Genomic DNA, 21,025 nt, shown 5'->3' on the forward strand with positions numbered 1-21,025 from the left:
GATTGATGACAACCTGCAAGCCATCGCATCTGTTTTGTGGAAAGTCAGAGCAACCAGATGGCTTGGGAAGTAGAGCTTGAAAACAAGAGCAGTTCCAGCTTGGTCTAGCTCAGTTCTTTCTCAGCTGGCAGCTGTTCACAGCCAATAGGCCAATGGCAAGGGCAGAGATGTACAAGAATTCGGCAGACAGTGCAAGAGAGGAGTAGCAGTGCAAGAGCAGCACTGACGGCTTGAACGGACGGTGTCCAGGGTCTGCTCCGTAAAGACTGTGAGGCTCAGAGCAAGTCTCTTCAGCTCTCTGAGTTCCTCATTCCCCATTTGTAAAACAAGGCAATGAACCCTTGCCCAGCCTACATTCCCAGGTCATTGGGAGGAACAAATGGAATAGTGTAAGTAAAAAGTATTTTGTGAACACTTACGTTCTAGGCAAACACAAAGATTAGTCAGTGATCTGGCAAGACAGTAATCCGGCAAGATTCCTACCAGTGGTCCCTAAATAAATAATTTCTGTAGCCATGATGTGGCAAGTAAGTTAATTCAGTCTGCAGGCTGGCGGGTCCACAGCCCTCAAGTGAGCGTCACTAAATGATCAGGTGCTGAACTCACCATGATTTCACGCATGGGGTCCTACAACCAGGGAGGAAGGGAGCACGAGCAGCCCCATCGGAGCCCAGCTCTAACTTCTGCCGCCTTCCTAAACTCACTTCTGTGGCCGATTTTGGCTCAAAACTATGAATACAGGAGGCCTTTAATAATGAATGATCATCTAATTTTGTAGGTTTTTTTTCCTCCTTTTCCACTTTGTAATTTGGCAAGTGACTAAGTTTGGACAATGCTGGACAGGAGAGGGGAGACTATCACGGGGGTGACAGTCCAGCCAGACACCCTCTGGGAGAGAGGCCATTAGAGCTGAGCTGAAAACCTTTCCTGAGAAACGGCATAGCGTGGTGGAAAGCATGTTGTCCCTGGACCCAGGTTGCTGTGTGAGTAATCAAGCTTTATCCTTTCTGAGCCACGGTTTCCTCACCTTAAAATGGAAATGACAACAGGGCCCTCCTCATGGAATTGTCCTTAGGACTAAGTGAGATAAACAGATATGGAACAGCTGGCACAGAGTAGAAACAGAATAATTCGGATCCTTCCTCTTTTCCTTCTTAGAAGAATAGGAAGAAGACATCATAACTCCTCTAAAATATCTTCCTGGGCATGTTTTTCAGAGAGAACGAGAACAGGAGCCTTGGACAGCTAAGCTTACCTTCTTTGTAGCTCCTGGAAATGTACCTTATCAAGCTTGAGATTTAGAGTCAGACAGATTCATACCCACGCTCCACAATTACAGCTACGTGATCTTCAGCACATTAGTTAATCTTTCCTGATTCCAGCTCAAGTGGAAAGTAGAGTTTAGCAATGTCTACAAATGTGACTTAGAAAGTTGATAGGAAGTATGAGTCTAGCACAGTGTCTTGGACAGAGTCTGAATGCAATAAATGGTTGCTCTTATCCTGTCGTGGGGGTGGCAGAAGGAGTCACAGAGCAGAGGAGGACAGAGTACCCATGGACATCGCTATTACTTTTCATAATGGTCAGTAATCCTTAGTCCCATCTGCACAGTACTTTCTTCCCACCAGAGTTCTACAATGGTCCATACTAAAGGACTCTGGGGATGTGGATGAGCCAAGTGGGTGGTGTGATTGCCAAAAAACAATGGCTGCAACCCCAACATCACACCTGGAGGACTGGGCAGCACATTTAAGTTGGACGTGAGCCAGATGGAGAGCATGTCAAAGGGAGCAAGCAGGATGGGAAAATGACTGGAAAGATGCCACACGGGGAATGTCTGAGGGACTAGGACAAGAGAAACCTAAGAATGAGTACAAATGAACCAATATTTGAAGGGCTGATATGTGAGAGGATGATTTCATTTATTCTGTCATTCCCCGGAGGGCAGAAAGACCAATGGGTACAAATTACCTGGGGATAAATTTCAGCTCAATACAAAGAATTTTTTGACGATGCAACCATCCAATGACAACCCAGCTGTCAATCAAGGGAACAGGCTGTCCAGTGAAGGAGGACCTGAGTCCCAGAATCTGGCATGGAGCGTTGGGGGAGGGGGTGGATGGACGGTAGCTAAGCTAGACTCCCAAGTCCCTTACAACTCTGAAGTTCTATCCCATGAGCAGCCCACAGCTGCCTCAACAGAAGGGAGTCATCTAAGTGAGCCTTCTCCTTCGCTGGGTGATAAATCTTGGGGGCATGGCAACAGGAGAGAAGAGAAAGGTACCTTATTTACCTTCACACCAGCTATAGTTACTACTGCAGATGAGACAGCCAATACCTGTCTTCAACAAATACATCCCGCTTATCTACTCTAAGGAGGGCACCTGAAGCGCCCAACCAACCTCTTTTTTGCATTAAATTTTTCATTCCTACAATATAGTGGAGAAAGGAAGCTATTTTACCACTAACATTCAACAACTGACTTTGAAGCAAAAAATAACTGCTTCCAATTCTTTAAGACCACAAACCTCAGTTTCCTTATCTGTAAAATGAGGGTGATAGTGATATTTACCTACAAGGACTGTTCATTAATTCAACAAATATTTGAACACCTATTATGTACCAGCCCTGGTTCTACTTGCTGGGGGCTTATCTCATTGAGCCAAAAGGCACACAGTCCTTATGGAGCTTACGTCCATGGGGAGAGGCACAAGAAACACAGCAAGTGCCCTGAAGTGTTGGCGGGAACACAGGAGGTAAGGGCGCTGTGAGACAAAAAGCAGGACAGGGACAGACAGGGGAGGGGGTTCTCTGGAAGGATTAAGTAAGAGAAGAAGGGTAAAAATCAGAGCATGGACAGGCTCAGCACAACGTCTTCAACCAACGTCAGCTGATTCTCCCATGAGGCCTTCTGAGCTTGCAGGACCTGTCGTTAAATGCCTCATCCCACTCGCAGTTAATGAAGAGCTACCGTGCGTTCAAAGCCAAAACCCTAAGGAAGTGGATCCGGGTAGTGTTTTCAGGTAGAAGAGAATCAATGAAAATGTCATGACGCTTGAGTTCTGGCATTGTCTCCCTTGTGCAAGGATGCTGTGAAGAATCTGTAGGAAATTTAGAAACTCGGGCATCGGAGCTTGAACTGAGTAACGCCAGGTAAGTGACCTGACTTTCCCAAGCCTTGATTTTCCCCCCATTTGACCAGGGAGGGTGTGACACTTGGCAGTAACACATGTCAAGCCCCAAGAGCACAGCAGGTACAGTCTACTTACATTACTATTATCACTGTCCAAACAAACTCATCCGAACTCTCAGAGATTTTCAGTGTGCGCAGCATGAAAAAACAAGGCGGTATTCCTCAGGAGGGAACATTCCACAATGATGTGTTGCTAGGAGTTGGACTAAGGTCACTTGTTATGAGAACAAACCAGGAAAACATGAGGAAGCGTTCAACTGATTAAGTGCTCAGTCCATGCTCAGCCTTGCTAACGCCTTGGCTGCAGTCTTCAGAGCTCCAGAAGACGCAAATAAAGACACTGATTCACTCATAACAGTTCTTTGTATGAATCTGAGGGCTTAGCCAAAAAGCAGTCCAACGGGATTTACGAGGTGTGCCTCCCTGCCCAGGGCCTGTGCGTCGAGGAGAGGCACCGGGCTCCCTGGAAGCAGCCCTGCTCCCCGGGGACCTCGGCAGCACCGGCCCTCTGCCGCTTGCCACTCTGAGAGTCTTGGGAAATGAGAATTTAATTTGCTCTGTGTGGAACTTCTTCTCGTGGGGACAGCTTTACAAGGAAGGAGCTCTTTCTGCTTTCCCAGAGGGGAAAAAGCAGAACTCACATCCCACGTCTGCAAGTTCTGTAGTAAATGAAAGCTCTGGGGCATTTACTGGTGTTACTGCCTTTCCCACCAGCCGTCCCCAAGATGAGTGGAGCTATTTGTAGACTTGGAAGTCCCCACTCCCTCTAGATAGCACAGTGACCCCTTCTCTCTATTAGGGGGTTTGTGTCCAACGACCTGTGCCTTCTGGGCATAGCTATGACCACCTGGCACTTCAAAAGGAGGAAAGAGGCATCAGGGACATGGGTGTTGGCTTTGCTGGGTCTCAGTCAGTGCTTCTCAAACTATCTGTGCTGAGGGACCAGTCTGTTCTTATTTGCAATACATCAGGGACTGATGCTTTTATAAAAGACAATAAATATTAATTGCTAGAAATTTCTTTAAAGACATAAAATGCAAGCCAATGTTTTTATTACTGGATTCAACAGACATAAAAGTATTTTGTCAAATTGCTATAAAAATTCTAAATGTTTACTCACAACTTCCATACTTAATCTTACAATGGACTGCAGCACTGACCGAAGTCACTCTTTAGCCATGAATATTTACTTGAAAAAAGACACAAAGCCAACTTACCCGGTTCCCCAAGAAATAAGATGATATATTGAGCACGGCAGTCAGCACATAGTCATCACTCACTAAATATTAGCTATTACTTTGGCTGTTCCCTCCAGGCCCAGAGAACAGGAGAACATTAACCAGGAGGCTGAGACGCAGGACCTAGTTCCACTCTGTTCCTACCGGCCTTAGACAAGTGTCTTCATTGTTCTGGGTTTTAGCTCCAAAGTTTACAACACATAATGAAATGATCTAGAATCTAGTATCTAACTTCTAGATCAACGACTTATGAACTAGAATCTAGAATCTAAGATCTACATCGTGAAATGTGAACTTAACTGAAACCCAGAGTGAAAAACACACTTGTGTCTCAGTACGCACACGCACACTCACACAGGCAGCTGCCCGGTTTCCCAAGGCAATATTGTCCTTGCCACATGCTACACTCCGATAGTTTCCATCCTGTTTTTTCAAATGCTGGTCAAGACACATTTAATTGATTTCAAACCTACAGTTTGAAAAACGTTGGAGCCAATGATTTCCAGGGTTCCCTTCCTTGATAGCATACTGATGGGATTTACAACTAGGAAGTCGGTTCCGGTTCCTGTCAGTCCTGTACAACTTGATTTCTAAATAGGACTGATGTTATTCAAGCCAAGGGCATCTAAAAGTTTTTGAGATTTTTAAGTCAGCTGGCTCCACATTGGTACGCTCTAGTGAATCTACTGGTCAGAAAGCAGAATGGTCAAAGACGCTGTCTCATGGCCTCCCTCCACTGGGTATAACCTTGAGGTGTCCTTGATAAACCCTTACCTACCCTCATGCAAGTTTCCTTCAGATAAATGTGCCAGGAGATAGTAATGCGGGAACTTCCTTATTGGATTTCGCTGTTTCACTCAATTGCCTTCTGCTTCCTGGAGAAGCAGAGGGGACAGTAGGGGGAGTCAACAGGCCACTGGAAGTGTCGAGACTCAGTTGGTATTCCCATTCCTGCACGGGTTAGAAGCAGCAGGTGAGGGGCTTACTAGGGAAAGACACAGGGGCATGAACCTTCTATCAGAAGGGATATTTTATAGTCCTCTTATCCTTTTCACAAGTAATCCTAACTATTTTGAATTTCAACTCAGTGAAGAATACGACATGAGATTTTATTTCCAGTACCCTATTTTTCTGCTCTAACCTCTCCTTTCCTCGAGTAGTAAGAACATCTCAGATGGACCTCTCCCCAGCTTCTGTGGCTGAACGTCCCGTTTTGATGAAGACTTTAACCCCACTTTCAACACAGGGCCCTGCCCCTTCTCCAGCTGAGGTGAGCCCGTGCCTCCAGGGGCTGGGGCGGAGCGCGGTGGTCTCTCCATCACTCCCTCCTCCCCTGCTGGCTCTCCTGTTGTTTCCTTTCATGACCATCCACAGTGAATCTGGGAGCTGGTTCTGCTGAAACGACATTCTCCAAAAAAGCTCTGCATGAGCACGACGGCTCACCCCATCGTGATGTTCCAGAAGGCTTGCTACGTGGACCAGCCCACTGGCCAGAGGCCCATCCTTCAGGATGGCGTCCATCTCCCCACTAGCCCCTGAGAGGGCATCTGTTAATTCTTGGTTGAGAGGTTGGGTCCACTCCTAGGTTGGGGTGGGGGTGCTCTCCTGTGGGGCGCTAGTCAGAAAGCTCACGTCCCAAGGCACCTCCTATGGGCTTGCTTGAGACCATGGCGTCGAGAAACCTCACATCCGTGTCCCACTAAATATGGCAGCTCTTCCTCCCTCCCTTGCCCCTATTCCTGCTCTCAGCGTCACAGGGCCCGGCATGGGGAGCTCCTTACGGGTTGGCAGCTCACCAATCTTCAGAGAAAAGATGATCTCCAAGTTGAACGGTCCCTCTCTCTGACGGAGGTCCCTCCAGAGGTGGCATCTCTGTCTCCTGCAGCGCTCTCATATGGGTGATGGAGGGGGGCAATTGGAGAGCTGGCTCTGCTGAAATGACACCTTTTGAAAAAGCTCTGCAGGAAAACGCTGGCCACAGAGCTGTAGTTCTCTGACCAAAAAAAAAAAAGTGGGGATTTTAAACACCTTGTTTTTAGCTGTGGGCTCTTCTCACCCATTCTTAGAAAACAGGAAAGACGCCACTCGGCGTGTCCCACCACGTTAGGTTTCTACTGTGAGCCACGTGCTGGGCTGTGTCAGGCTGTGAACACGGCAGCGGGGGGAGCCACGGGCCCTGCCCTCGCAGACTCACCATCCAGGGAGACATTAAACACACCACCACACACACGTTCACCTACATAACTCAACTGCGACAAGTGCTCCGAAGGAAGAGCAGTGCCAGGAGAGAGGACACAGCTGGGGGCCTCAGGGGAGGGGTCTCAGAAACTGAAGGTAGGAGAGAACCAGATGAAGGGAATGGTAGGGTGTCCCAGACACCTGATGCAGAAAGAGGTTTGATTCCCTGGACCAAGGATGGGCCCAGAGAGGTGGGTGGGAACCAGAAGCCCGGGGCCTGGTGGGGCAGGTTAAGGACAGTAGTCTTGATCCCAAGAGTAAAGGAAGCCAGCAGGGGTTTTAAAAGAAAGTGGTGCCAAGATCAAATTTGCATTTTAAAAGGTAATTATAGCTGCGCAGCCTAGAAGGCATCAGGAGGCCGAGTAGATGCGGAGGGAGGGTGTGTGGTGGTGAGTTTTAAAGCACTTTCACATCTGCCGAGTCTCATGCCCTTTCAAAGCCTCACCTACTAACCAACATCCAAGAGCCAAGCTGGAGTGATGTATATTGACTTGGTTTCTTACGCTTTCCTGCTCTGTCCTCCCAGCCTTGCTCTTCCACTTACCAGCTGCACGGCATGGGGACCCTCTGTGAGCCACCTCAGGTTTTTTTTGTTTTGTTTTGTTTTTTTTGCTTTTTTGCTGAGGAAGATTCGCCCTGAGCTAACATCCGTGCCAATCTTCCTGTACTTTTTTTTCTTTTTTTTTCGTATGTGGGCTGCCAGAACAGCATGGCTAACAGAGCAGTGTAGGTCCGCACCTGGCAACCAAACCCAGGCCAGTGAAGTGGAGCATGCTGAGCTTAACCACCAGGCCACCAGGACTGGCTCACCAGGTTCTTCATTGTGAAACGTGGAGAACTCTTCTGCTCCTTGAAGATCTGACTTAGGATGAAATGAGTGGCTGATACACAGGCACTCACCAAATATTGACTCATCTCAAGCAAATAATCCTGTCAACTAAAAAAAAAAGGAAAAAGGAAAGAGGAAAGTCCTCTTCTGGCTATTTGATCCAATTACTTAAACAAAAGTCGACATATACACATTATGCAAAGGACTGCCCAAAATGCATTGACTAAACAGTGGCAAGTTTTACGGTATTAGCACAGTGATTTTAGGATAATTTCCCACCTGATAGGTGAGTCAGGATTTTCATAGAAATCAGCGAATGATAATAAATGAGGATTGCAAAGACTTAGGTCGAGATGGAACACTTCACATTACACGAGTAGAGGTTTGCATTAAAGGTCTGTAATGCCCTTCCCATAAAAAAGGGTGTTTACATTCCTAATTCCAAGAAATCGAGTCCTTATCAGCATTACTCCCAGAATTTCTGCTTTCCCAGAGGATCTAAACCTGTATCCTAACAAGAATATCACATATTGTATTCTAGAAAGGGGCCAACAGATGTTCCTCTGCTTCTCCGTGTGACGCCCATGACAGACGCCGACGGCTGAGCACAGGCGGACGAGGATGGGCGGTCAGAGCACGCCCTTCTGTGCAGTCCACACGCAGCCTCAGAAGTCTCCTTGGCAAAGTGCTCCAGGCAGCTACCCCTAACTGACCCTAAGATATTCCTGGTCCGAAGATACTCATTTTCAAAGTGAAAAAACAAAAAACAAAACGACAAGGAATGGGAGTCTAAGTCGTATGGCTGGAGTTTCATTTACAAAGACAGCAGCAGCAAATGAAAACAACTTTCCCACCGACCAAACTGGAACTGTTCTGTCTCCCCGCTTTTTAACATCACCATCCATCCCCTCCTCATTGCGTGGAAAACTACAGTAACAGCCCAAATGCATAAAGCAAGATGGAACCAGCTTACTTTACCTTACTTTACCCTGCTCACACTTAACGAAGAATCGTGTGCTGAAAGATGAACTTCACTGGTGACAGTGAGAACGAGCTACGTTAGACGAGGACAGCCCGTGTAAATATTAACACAGTTCTAAGGAAGCAAGTTTTAGGAGAAAAAAAATCCCCTATGTGAAGCATAGAAACACAAGGCACTTGTCTCAAAAAGGCAATTGATCTGGAAAAACTAAATCAGTTTAAGAAAGGTATAGAGAAATTTGTGGCACATTTATAATTGGCTGGTTATTGAGAGAAGCTAAAAATGTACTAGGCATAGCAAAATAATTGCAACTGGAGTGGCAGGGACAAAAATTCGCTCTCAGCTCCAACCATGTGTGGGGGGAAAACAACAGAATGCTACATGGGACCTGGCGGCGGCTATTGCTACAACTAAAAGCTGATTCCAAAGCACGACCCCCACCGAAGGCTTGGTGACATAGACAGGGTCCACAGATGAATGCTTCCCACCCACGGCCAATAAAACACATGATGCCTTAGAGAAGGTTCACGCTATTTCTAGTCTCTATGCTTGTTCTTTCCTTATTTTCAAATTTAAACATAATGAATAGAAAAATCTTTCACGACTGAAAGCAAGCCCTAGTGTGCTCCTTTTAAGGAAGCTGGTAATACTTGAGTTGCAAGTCCAATTAGGATGTTTTTTAAAACTTTATTTGAAAATACTGATGTTGTCCTTTGGTTTCAGACATTGCATTTCTGTATTTTGAGAATAAGAAACAGTGTGCTACATCTGAAAAGCTGCTTTAGTCATCAAAGTGGTCTTACATACACATACGCTTGTATATATATTTATATATATGTGTATATATATTTATAACTTCATATAATACATATGTGTACATATAACTTCATCTTTACCATGACTCCAAAGTGGTGGGCACAGGAGGCAACTGGAGAACAGAGGTCCAGTGAGTCACCCAATTTCACCAGAAAAGGCATAAAGCCAGCAAGAGATGCCCCATGACGTTCCTTTTCCTCTTTTGTGGTGAGGAAGATTATCTCTGACATAACATCTGTTACCAATCCTCCTCTTTGTGCTTGAGGAAGACTGACGCTGAGTTAACATCTGTGCCAATCTTCCTCTACTTCACATGGGATGCCACCACAACACGGAGTGATGAGCAATGCTAGTTCTGTGCCCAGGATCCTAACCCACGACCCTGAGGCGACCGAAGTGGAACATGCAAACTTAACCAATATGCCACCAGGCTGGCCCCCTTTCGTGACTTCTTCTTGAGGCTTTTTCTGATTCTGCTTTTAGTACTGTCACTGTTATTATACTCAGCTTTCTTTATATTTTACAAAACTTCAAAGCTATGCTATGTCAGAAACTCTGGAAATATGTCTAACAGTCTACAGATTAGAGAATTTTAAATGCATAAAGACACGGGAATTACATCTTAAGTGCTTACTTGAAATCACAGTTATCTTCACACTAAAGACTGTCTCAAGACGAGAGCAATCTAAATCCTGTTGTTGGCTGCAACAGTGCTACTACCCGGGAATGCTTTTTTTTCGTGGTAAAATATACATACAATTTACCATTTTAGCCATTTTTAAGCGTATAGTTCTGCGGCACTAAGTACATTCATGCTGCTGTGCAACCATTGCCATCCATCTCAATGTTTTCATTTTCCCCCAATAACTGTGTCCCCATTAAACGTGCACTTCCCACTCCCCCCTCTCTCCAGCCACAGGCAACCACCATTCCACTCTCTGGCCCAATACAGTTGACAACTCCAGGAACCTCATGCAAGAGGAATCACACAATATTTGTTCTTTTGTGTCTGGCTTCTCTCACTTGGCATCTCGTCAGGGTTCATCCATGTTGTAGCATGTGTCAGAATTTCCTTCCTTCTGAAGGCTGAATAATTTACATTTTGCTTATCCATTCATCCATTGATGGACACTCTGGTTGCCTCTACCTTTCCGCTGTGGTGAGTAATGCCACCGTGAACATGGGTGTACAAATATCTGTTTGGAGTCCCTTCATTCGGGTATAGAACCAGAGGCGGAATTGCTGGATCACATGATCCTTCTATGTTTAATTCCATTCTTCCCATTCTCACATACCCAAACCAAAGCACGCGATGAATACCCCAATGAAACACACATTGTGTGTGTTTTAAACAAAGCAGTGGAAATCAGATTTCTCTTGCATCGCCTCTCACCTAACCTGTTGGTACGCCTTACACCGATGAACTGCCTCAAGGATGCCAACGACCTCCAGCCTAGGCAAGCCTTCCGGGGCCCTGGCCTCAAGCTTTCCTGCTGACAGGAGGCGGGACTGAGTGCGCCTCCATCTGCAGAAACGCAGGGGTTGTTCCCCACTCCGCCCACCACTTGACTCTGCAGCATCCCACAGGCTTGGGTGTGGAGCCTGGGGTCAGGGCCGGCTAAGTACAAAACCTGAATTTTTATGAAACTAGTAACGGGAAAACAGGAAGATCGGGGAAGGTGCTGAAATTCTCACCAAGGCCAACGATTGCACAACACATCCCTCCCTGGAGTACTTTTTTTTCCACCTGCTATAACACTAAAACTTAGGAGTGTTTCAAGTTACTGGAGAATTCACCAATCCCAGAACTTTCCCCTCTCAGAAGTTCTTCCAGGGTTTCCATCAGAAATTCCTTTTCTGTTTAAAGGAGCAGAAAACGCTGAGAAATTTCAGGCCTGGTGGTATAACATGGAACAGGGCAGAGCCCCCCATCCCTGTTATTAATCACTGTCCAGCCTGAAGTTTAGAGAAATTCTGAATGTACGAAGGCACGGGAAGCTCCTGGGCTATCACGTGGTCACTGCCACGTGGAAAACAATGATCCAGGGCCAAGAAGGTGTGGCTCAAGTGGTCACTCCTAGGAATGGTCCCTCTTCGGGTAGAGAAGGGGAGGGAAGAGAGGCTACAGAGAATTGTGTGAAGGGGCGACCACACACAGTGACCAGGAACACCTGAGCTCATACGTGAAGGGCAGACTGATCTTCTCCGGATGGGGAGGCAGGCTGGGCTTCTCTACTCACCTCCAGTCCCTTTTCCTTCACTCTCTTGGTAACACAAATGGCCCAAGTCTGAGATCTCGACCAGGCTGCATTGATTTGGGGTAAGGTTTCTGAACATTAAAAGGTCATACATAGGGTTTTCCCTTCCCTGGCTCTTCTAGGCCTGCGGTAGGCAGGTCCAAGCAGGGCCTGAGCTCAGCTCAGCTTGCTTTGGGTTCCTACAGTCATCAGCCATCCACGGGGCGGTAAGGCTCCCAGATACAGACATGAGTTTGGGAAGAGGGGAGAGGTCTCTGTTTAGGCATTGAGCCTAAACCACAGGAAGTTACCTAAGCCTTGCAGGGGAGTGTGATCTAACACAGGCTGAGGTCACGCACCTTGATTCCCGTCTGCCGCTGCTCCACGAGCACGGCTTCCTGAGGTGTCTGAAGGGAGGACAGACGCGGGACATCCTGGGTTCTCTAATCACCTCACCCCCACCCCAACAGTACTCTCTGGAGCAGGATGCGGGCTGAAGACGGCATGCTCTGTTCATTTCCTAGTCTTCTATGCAAACCCGACGTAGGGTTGGCATGTACGGCTTCATGTCCCTGATATCAATTTGTTCGAGATGTCATTGCAGAGTGGTCCTTAACTGCTTGATACAATTATTTACATTTTATTTTCATGTAAAGGTAACAGCAGCAGCCATAACATGGGTATTCAACTATTTTTTGAATTAGACTAGACTCTAAGTATTTTTTACGTTCCTGAAAGAAACAGGACATGTCCCCATGCATTCCTTAAACACAAAGATGCCACTTTATTCGTGCAATAATATCAATATTGTTCAACATGCAGGGCTTTTTTCTCTCCCCATTTCAGATGAATTTAATTTTGAACAGCTAATTTTAACAAGTGTCGAGCTGTTCTAAACAGGTTACCTTTTACATTTACAAAAATGGCCCACATTTCTCTGAATATCATTCCAGAAATACTAATTCACACGTAGTACTTACCTAATATCAGTCTCCTAAAAGTTCCGAAGATCTCAATATACGTCTGCTCACTACAGCAGTCTTCACACTCCTGTGCACACAACTAGCCAAGTCCTCTTTATCCCCATGTTACAAAACACGGCAAAGATGGGGGGAATAAACTCCCTATGCTCTAGGGGAGGCACAATATGGAAATAGGGTAGGAAGGGCCCGCGCCCCGTTTCACACACCTCTTTCACCTCTGTCTTCCTTTCCCGCACCATGGGACTCCCGTGACAGAAGGCAAGTTGGCTGCCATCCTTCAGTTATCACAGTACTGTACCTTTAGAACTGACAGCATCAGCACTGTGATAACTGAGCCAGGGCAGCCTGTCAGTCACTGTGTTGGCCGGCGGCATCCTTTCTGGGCAGCTGCACGAGTCCCTCCGAAGGCTCCCCATGAAGTGAAGGACAACAAGATGCGCTTCTGATTCGGGATGTCAGGAAGCAGAAGAAAGAATAGGGTCACAGCCCAGCAAGGGGTGAGGCTGAAATATTAAAAGGACCAGCTGAATTATATCAGGATGAAAGACGAACACACGATTTATACATATTAATGACGACGATGAGGCTTTTGCTCTGATAATACACACAATATGCAGTAAGCTTCCTAGCTATGTTTCACAGTGTATCTCTTCCACGCTTGGACTTGCTATCTCCCTGACCTCGCTCACTCATGCAATAAATATTTACTGAGGGACTGCTAGGTGCCAAGACCTCTTCTATATGCTTAGGAATGGAAGAGAAATAAGACATGGTCCATGCCTTCCGAGTGCTCCTGATCCAACATAGCCATGACACTTCACATCTGCCTCCATTCAGTATTCTTCTAAGTGCTTGTTCATTTGGTTTTCACAAGAACCCTACGGAACTGTCCATGAGTTATTCATTAATTCACCAAAAAAGGAATCTGGAAATAGGTTAGATATCATCAGCCCATTTTACAGATAGAAGATAAAATTCTAAGAGAGGTTAGGTGATTTACATATCACACCCTACGTTACCCTAGGCGGACCTGGCTCAAACCCATGTCAGTGAGCGAGCCCAGTGCTTGCTTTCTCTAGTCCAACCTGGCCATCAACTCCATCGACAGGACATTCAGTTTACACATTTACACAAACAAAAGCATTTCTGAAAACATCCACTTGCTGCTTAAGATTTTTAGTTTTCTCAGTATCTCAGATCATGAAGCAGAAAATAGTGGCGGTTTTACGCGTTACGAAGAAATGCACATTAGCAAAAAAATGACTTACTGTTCTTGTTCTGAGTGCTAAGAGTGTACTCAAATTGATAACACTGATGATGACATATTTAGCACATCTGCAGGGTGTTTTCACTATAGTTAGTCTGTCAGTTCCACAGTTATGGTGGTGCAAGCATCCTGGCCACCTCTCAAATGCCTTTTTAAAAAAGTCAACATGTACGTCTCACTTGCTTTGAAATAATCTGTACCTATGAGAGGTATCCTGGAGTCATTTCAGGGATGATTCTTACTTCTAATAAAAAGTACAAAAAGATTCTGAAATTGGAATTCGGGCTTCAGAATATCAACTTATTAAAACCATGATTCACTCGGTTTTTTTCCACGTCAGTCATAAGGTCTCAAGTTATTTCAATATGAGTGGAATTTGACAGATATTTGAAAAATAATTATGTTTTCAATTAGGCATTTGCTCAGTTTCGAAGACTCATTATATGCAAATTAGATATCAGCACTGTACTTCAAATAAGTCAGATAGATGAATCAGTTCTTCAGATCAAGAGTCAAAAAATAAGAGAGTATGGTGAGTCGAGCTCAACTATGAACTCCACGCACTACGAAACTGACCTTATCTTCAGAAAAGTCATATCCAACGAAACACCCACCTACACACCAATTAAAACAACATTCTCTGAAGTGCGAAAATATCTAAAAGATAAGGAAGTCACTGGCTCCGTCTGAGCCAGCTGATGTAATACAGAGTTGAAACACGAGAGGGCAACGAAGATTAAAAAAAAAGTTGGATTCCCCCTAACTTAAGTTTCCTGGAAATAGTTGCATATTTTCACCCAAATTATAAACATCTGTTACATGAACAAAGATACTGTGATTATTTGAGAATTAAATTTTAGATAGCTGATCCATCAAAAAGGATAAAAAGATTACCACCTAACATTTCCCGGCCACAAGTTGTGTCGGCTTTGGAAAGAGGTATACTCACTCTGAGATCCTGGAGGCTGGGTAAGGCTGGGGACAGATAAGCAAGCCTGAGACACTTGGCAGTCATCAGACTGTCCTTCACTAAGACTGAGTACCAGCGCAACTGAAAGTCTCAATATGAACTAGGCAACGTCAGTACCGCATCGCAAAGCTGAAATTCACTCTGTTAGCCACGACCAAAGCCACACAACTAAACATTTTTGGTACGATAACCAAAGGATATTGCCTTTATTTTCTTATTCTTCTCTCATTTCACTTTTTTCTATCTAAATGGGGGCAGGAGGGAGCCAAAAGACCAAGTAAGAAAAAGCAAATTGTCATTATTCTGTGAACAGTTACTTAAATTAATATTCTTTCAGAGTAATTCTAAAGCTGTTTTAAGGAAGAAAAAATAGGTTTTCAGAATTATATTTTATAAATACTAATAAATAAACACTTCAAAAATGTAAGTTTTGTTTCTTTTTGGAAATTATTCTTTATAAATGTGCATTTTTAAAAAACCAAATCTATCAGAAACATTTCTTTTGCAATAGTTTTTTTTAAATAAAAATCAAATTGTTTTTATTTTAAAACAAAGGACCGCAGGTGCTCATGCTACAGTCTGCGTGTATCCTGAAATCTAAGAGAGGGAAAAAGAAAATAGCGATGTTAAATGTTTTCCTCCAGAGATCAAACTGATACAAAACTCAGTTCTTCCATGATCAAAATGATACAACTGAGAACAATTTCTTCGTGATGCATGCACCAAATATTATTAGCTAGAAAATCGAGTACTTCTGTCAAAGTAGCATACTAAAGAACTTGCTTTTAAATCTTGTAGAGTAGAAATGTACACACAAAACATGTCACAGCCCTCTTCTCTAGGGATTGAAAATGAAAAGACGGTTTTGAACCTTTAAGTGAACACTATATATTAAATGTCTGGAGGTACCATTGCAAGCTGCTGGCAATGCAAAATATTTGAAAATACTTAAAAACTAAAATACTTTAAATAGGTTTATTTAAATCCACCATTCTTTAACTAAAGTGTGATTTTTTTTCCTACTTGAAAGCCATAATCCCACTCAGCGACATTATAAAATGTGCAAATTTGACCAAAGTGTGATGTTATAAAAACGTACTGTCAACAAAAGATGCTCAAATGTCAACTACTGCTTTGTCAGAAGTACAGAGAATGTATACCTGTATTTTATTGCAAACCTTTACTATACTAAGTGTTTAAAAGCTAACTTATGCCAAAGATTAAGAAGGAAACCAGGAGGGAGGGGGTTACAGATCTCTTTCTTTTTTAAGGAGAAAGAAATTTGCTAAAAACGCAATAAAAAGCCAAGGACCACTGTCCTGTGCAAACTTTATCCCAGTTCTGCGGAGAAGCATTGACTGAGAGTAATTACAAAGTAATGATAAAAACGTGTTCCTGTTTTACCCACTTTGAGCACTGGCCTCTAACTGGTCTCACGCTGGATACGCTTAGTAGGTCCATCTGGAGGAAAACCCCTATCACAGCAGCCATGTACATGATAATGAAGGGAGGGAAAGAGGAACAAGCTTTTGCACTCTTGTTGACAGGGGTTTCAGGAGAAAAAGGCTCCAGGAGACAAAAAATTTACAAATAAATGGACCAGCCCATCCATTCTATCATGTGGGCCTCTTCCCTTACACGCAACTCAGCACACACACTTTCAGTCCAACTGTCTACTCCATGATTTTGCTCTGGGTTCCATTTCCGCCCCCAGATCTCGGGTGTTCTAGTCTGCTCACAAGTCAGTTTTATTCTGATTTCACCTCTGCAGTATACCTTTTAGATAACTAGTCCAAATGATCCACCCCTAGCTAACCATCTCTGAAAACCCTGACTGTCTAATTCATCTCTGACTTCCTCAGCACTGCAGCACCGCCACTGAAAAATGCGGGGTCTTTGATTCTCAGATTCCCTTAATAGACAGCTATGGGGGCCGGCGGGGACCACAGACCTGCACTGACCTCCTACTCTAGAGCTTCGGGCCATTCCAGAAGCACAATCACACTCGTCTTTTCTGGAGAGTCCACCATTCCAAAAGCTTCTATTCCTCATGAACAGGGACTGCAAATGAAGCCATTTCCACTTGGGACCCACACCACAGTGGCTCTGCGCCCATTATTGAGTGCTGCCTCTTATCCTGTCATTTAATTTGGCACTGTTTACCTCATTTCCTCAAATCCATAGTCCCGTTCCTAAACTCACAGACTGTTTTCTTCATGTCTCTTCTCAACACTAGTCACCGTCCTTTCCACAAAGAGCAGGCTCAACAAATATTTGCTCAATCAACTGATGAACCTCTTCATTTCCCAGGTTCTCTACACAGGTTATCAACAAGTGTATGTTTAATCCCAGCCTCTGTCGGTATGGTCCTAGGTCAGGTACTTGACAGCCTGTCATCTACAAAATGAGGGGGGAGTACTAAATGGCCCCTAAGACCCTTCCAGGGCCATTACTGAATCTCATTAGACCAAACCAAACCCCGAAGAAAGCATTATCTCTAGTCAGGTCAGCAATATACTTTTTTTCAGAGGAAAGAGGTCAGCAGCCTTGTGGGCCCTATCACCTTCAGTGGAGCTACGAGGAGTTAGAAAGTAAATGAAGGAGGAAGAGAAAATAAACAAAGGTGAGTGGTGAGTGGAATCACTAAGATGCCACCAGGTGTCCCAACAGTTACTGAGCTACCTACCCACTCTTCTGATACATCCTAGTTATGCCCAGGAGCCTCTGACAAACGCAGCCATAGCCAGATGTGTAGGTACCGAGATTTTCCCATGATGCCCCCACTAGCCCTTGTCGCACCCTGCACATTTTTATTGACCGTCCTGAGTAGGGCACACTTCCTGCATAGGATCCAGAAAGGGGTCACCATTAGGTCTCAGGCACTGTGATAATAATTCTTGGGGTCCCCAAATCTCCATGTGGAAAATAGCAGAGGAAAGGAGATGGTCGACGAACACGAAATAACTGGATTTCATGCAGTCATCTCTTTTAAAATTAACCCCTGGATCAAAAGGAGCGATGTTCTACAGCAGCACTGTCCAAAAGAAGTAAAATGCAAGCTACATATGTCATTTAAATATTCTAAATAGCCACGTTTTAAAAAAATTAAAAAAGAAACAGGTGAAATTAACTTTAACAATGTTTCATTTAACTCGATATATCCCAAATATTACCATTTGAATATGTTACCAATACAATAATTATTCATGAGATATTTTACTTTCTTTTTTTGTCCTAAGTCTTTGCAATCCAGGGTGTATTTTACACTTACAACACATAGCAATTTGAACAAGCTTTCATCAGAAATCTTTAATCTGTATTTAGACTTTATAACATTTACAGTTTAAAAAGCAGACGCACACGCTCAAGTTGTTTTCAAACATATTTAAGTTTTCCAATAATTAATCAAGTATCAATTTTAAGAATTAAATAAATTTGAAAGTCAGCTCCTCCTCACCACAGCCAGATTTCAGTGGCTGATGGCCACACGTAGCTAGTGGGTACCATATTAATGCAGGTGCAGACAACCCTGTCTCTACCCCCCTGGATCCTTTTAAGCCTGAGCCACATTAAAAGACGTTAGTTACCCTTTCAGCCAGCAAGTCCTTCTACAGTACCCCCAGGGGCTCAAGTTACGTCAAGGACTTTCTGCCCCGCTGTCAATCCTTCAGTGATGATCATTTACCAAGCAGCCCTTCCCAAAGACTGAACAACTCTTTTAGCTCAGAGAGAAAGGCTCATCTCAACTCAGGGAAAGAACGGAGGCACTGAGATTCAAAGACACGGAGTTCATTTCTTTGGTCAAGGTGGAAAATCCTGACATCGTCACGTCTTCGTCCAGGATATTAGTCACCCCGTGAAAGTTACAGTCATTGTTTACAAGGAGCCTCCCAACTTCCACACTCACGGCAGCACTCGCTGCATCCTCAGACTCTTCGCTTCCCTCCAGTGCTCCCTCCTAGCTCCCCCCACGACCTCCTCCTCTCTAGCAGCCTCTCTAGAGCACATTCCGGCAGCCTCTTTAATTCAATCTGAAAAGTGCTTGTTATTGTTGACATACTGAAACATATGAATAATTCAATAAACGAATTTCCAACATCCTATTAATCATTCATTGGTCTAGGTACCTAAGTTATCTTGAGAAAAGCTTTTCTGAAAGTACATGGAAAGCACCCCCCACCCTTCCCAAAGGAACCAATTACAAACACTACAGCTTTCTCTCCCTGTGTCAAAGTTCCGTGTTCCTCCGGCCGCTGATTGAAAAGTTGATCTTCTAAAGGAGCTGGATTCCTAAGGTGGTTCTATTTTGAGCTTTCTTCCTGTTCTGAAGCTAAAGTTGGAAGGGCTTAGGTGGTGATGTCATGGAAGGGAGACTGCTGGCTTTTACAGAAGGGTCTTCTCCAGCAGCTCTGGGGATGCTCATGGGGAAACCAGGGGGAATGTTCATTTCTGTCTCCTTCCCCCTACCTCCCTTTTGAGTCCCAGCTATTCACTAGCCAGCAAGAAAACACGTTCAAATAAGCATGCAAACATATTTACATATTTTACTTACTAACCATCTCGAAAATGAAAAGACTGGGAGAAGGAAATGCCTCCCTCTAGGCAAGAAGGGTGACCACCTTTTTCTCCAACCCTCAACCCCACCTCCCCAAATATCTATCACAGCACTAGGGGCAAAGAGGGTGGGAGGAACAGCTGGTAAGAATCAGGCGATTATAACTCCAGGAGGCCTGAAGAGAGAAATGCTGCTGGGGATATCCAGGAGAGAAATGAGACCCCTGGGTCCCTTGGCTTCCATGGTTCCCTCCTCCCTTTTGGAATGGTTAGATTTGGGGCTGGGTGTGCCTTCTGCCTGGAAGGCGTGTTTGGCTCTTTAGAACCAAGAGGGGCCAGGGTGGGGCCCACGGAAGAGAGCCAGAGACGGGCTGCTTAGGCCTGATTCTGGGCTAAGCTCTTAGGGGCAGAATGAAGGGGCGGTGGGGGAAAGCAGAGGATTCCAACAGAAGACACAGTGGGGAAGAAAGAAGGCGCACCGGGCTGAAGTGGGTCACCGCTCTCTCTCAATCTAAACCCAGCAGTGAGTCGCCGGTTGGCGGGGTGCAGGTCCAGGGGGAAAAGAAATCCCAACACATCTGTAGACCACAACTTGCCAGGGTGGAGAGAAGAGGGGCCCCAAAGCCGTCAGCAGGTGAAAGCAGCACTTTTTGGCCAATTCTGGGACGGGGGTTAGCTAGGAGCTCTGGGGAACAGAGGATTCCCCGGTTTCTCAGCTCACCTCTCCTCCAAAGCGGGAACAGGCACAGGTGTGGTCCTCCTCCGAGGAGCTGGCAGCTGGCGTGAGGGTAGCAGCGTGAGCGAAGATTCCTGGGCCGGAGAAGCCCTGGGGTCAGCTGCGGCCAAGAGCAGGCGGCCTCCGCCAAGTCCCCTCCCCTTTCTTGAAAACCGACCTGGACCGGCATAAATTACAGCAACGCACCCCCCGCCCCAATAATGTTTCTAATAAAAGAAACAGCCTCGCATGCCCACAGGAAAAAACTGCAGGCTCCGGTTGACGGAAATAAACAGGTGAGCGCGGAGAGAAGCGGGAAAAGCCCGGGGATGGGAGAACGAACGCGCCGAGAAATCGAGGCGTCCCCGCCCGCCCGCACACCCGCTCCCCTCCCGCCGGGAGAATCTGCGTGGCAGGCTGCAAGCTGAAAATGCCACCCTGACAGACCCCCGCCCGCCCCGCGCCCATTCTCCCTCCTACCCCAGCGTCCAGCGTCCCGGCCTCGTGGCAGCGCCCGGTCCCCGGGAGCCGCGCGGGGCTCCCCGCCGCCGCCGCCGCCGCGGGGACTCCGGTCTTCCTCTCTCCTCCCTCCCTCCTCCTCCTCGTCCTCCGCCTCCTCCTCGCAGACTCCTCCCGCCGGATCCTTCATGTAAACAACAGCCAGGCTCTATTTACAGTCGCCGCCGGACGGCGAGGGACCCACGCCAGCACCCCGGCAGGAGGCGGGGGTGGGGGAAAAGCGAGTGCGCAACATTTACACACCCGCCCCGCCCCTCCACGCCGCTGCCCCTCCGGGGGGCCGAGCGGGCCGCCGGGGGCTGCCCGCGCCTCGTGCGACCCGCGACCCTCCGGACAGCCCGGCCCGGCCCAGGGGCGAGGCCGCCCCCTCCCCGCGCGGGCGACAACGCACAGCCGACACCAGCGCCCGGCCCAGCCCCGCGCCCCTCGTCCGTGCGCAGCGCGAGCCGGGCCCGCCGCCCGCCCCGAGCCGCGCGCCGTGCGG

General features: G+C 46.1%; 1 protein-coding gene across 7 annotated transcripts in view; it reads right to left on the reverse strand.

Annotated features, from left to right (window-relative positions):
* Positions 1 to 4,228: 4,228 nt before the first annotated feature.
* The window catches only part of LOC124229797 (translation initiation factor IF-2-like), a 17,309-nt gene continuing 512 nt past the window's right edge, over positions 4,229 to 21,025 (reverse strand). Inside the window, exons 2-4 of one of the 7 annotated variants that reach the window (XM_046645231.1) lie at positions 20,503 to 20,665; positions 20,029 to 20,117; positions 4,229 to 6,424 (exon numbers count right to left, since the gene is read on the reverse strand). In XM_046645231.1, the coding sequence (XP_046501187.1) occupies positions 6,234 to 6,424; positions 20,029 to 20,117; positions 20,503 to 20,665 (443 nt within the window). In that variant the 3' untranslated portion in view covers positions 4,229 to 6,233. Of the gene's footprint in view, positions 6,425 to 12,293; positions 13,020 to 17,154; positions 19,899 to 20,028; positions 20,118 to 20,502; positions 21,013 to 21,025 lie in introns of those variants that run through there. The other 6 variants (XM_046645233.1, XM_046645234.1, XM_046645238.1 and 3 more) reach the window with 6 other exon arrangements.

Source organism: Equus quagga, chromosome 18 (assembly GCF_021613505.1).
Source record: "Equus quagga isolate Etosha38 chromosome 18, UCLA_HA_Equagga_1.0, whole genome shotgun sequence".
Taxonomy (NCBI): domain Eukaryota; kingdom Metazoa; phylum Chordata; class Mammalia; order Perissodactyla; family Equidae; genus Equus; species Equus quagga.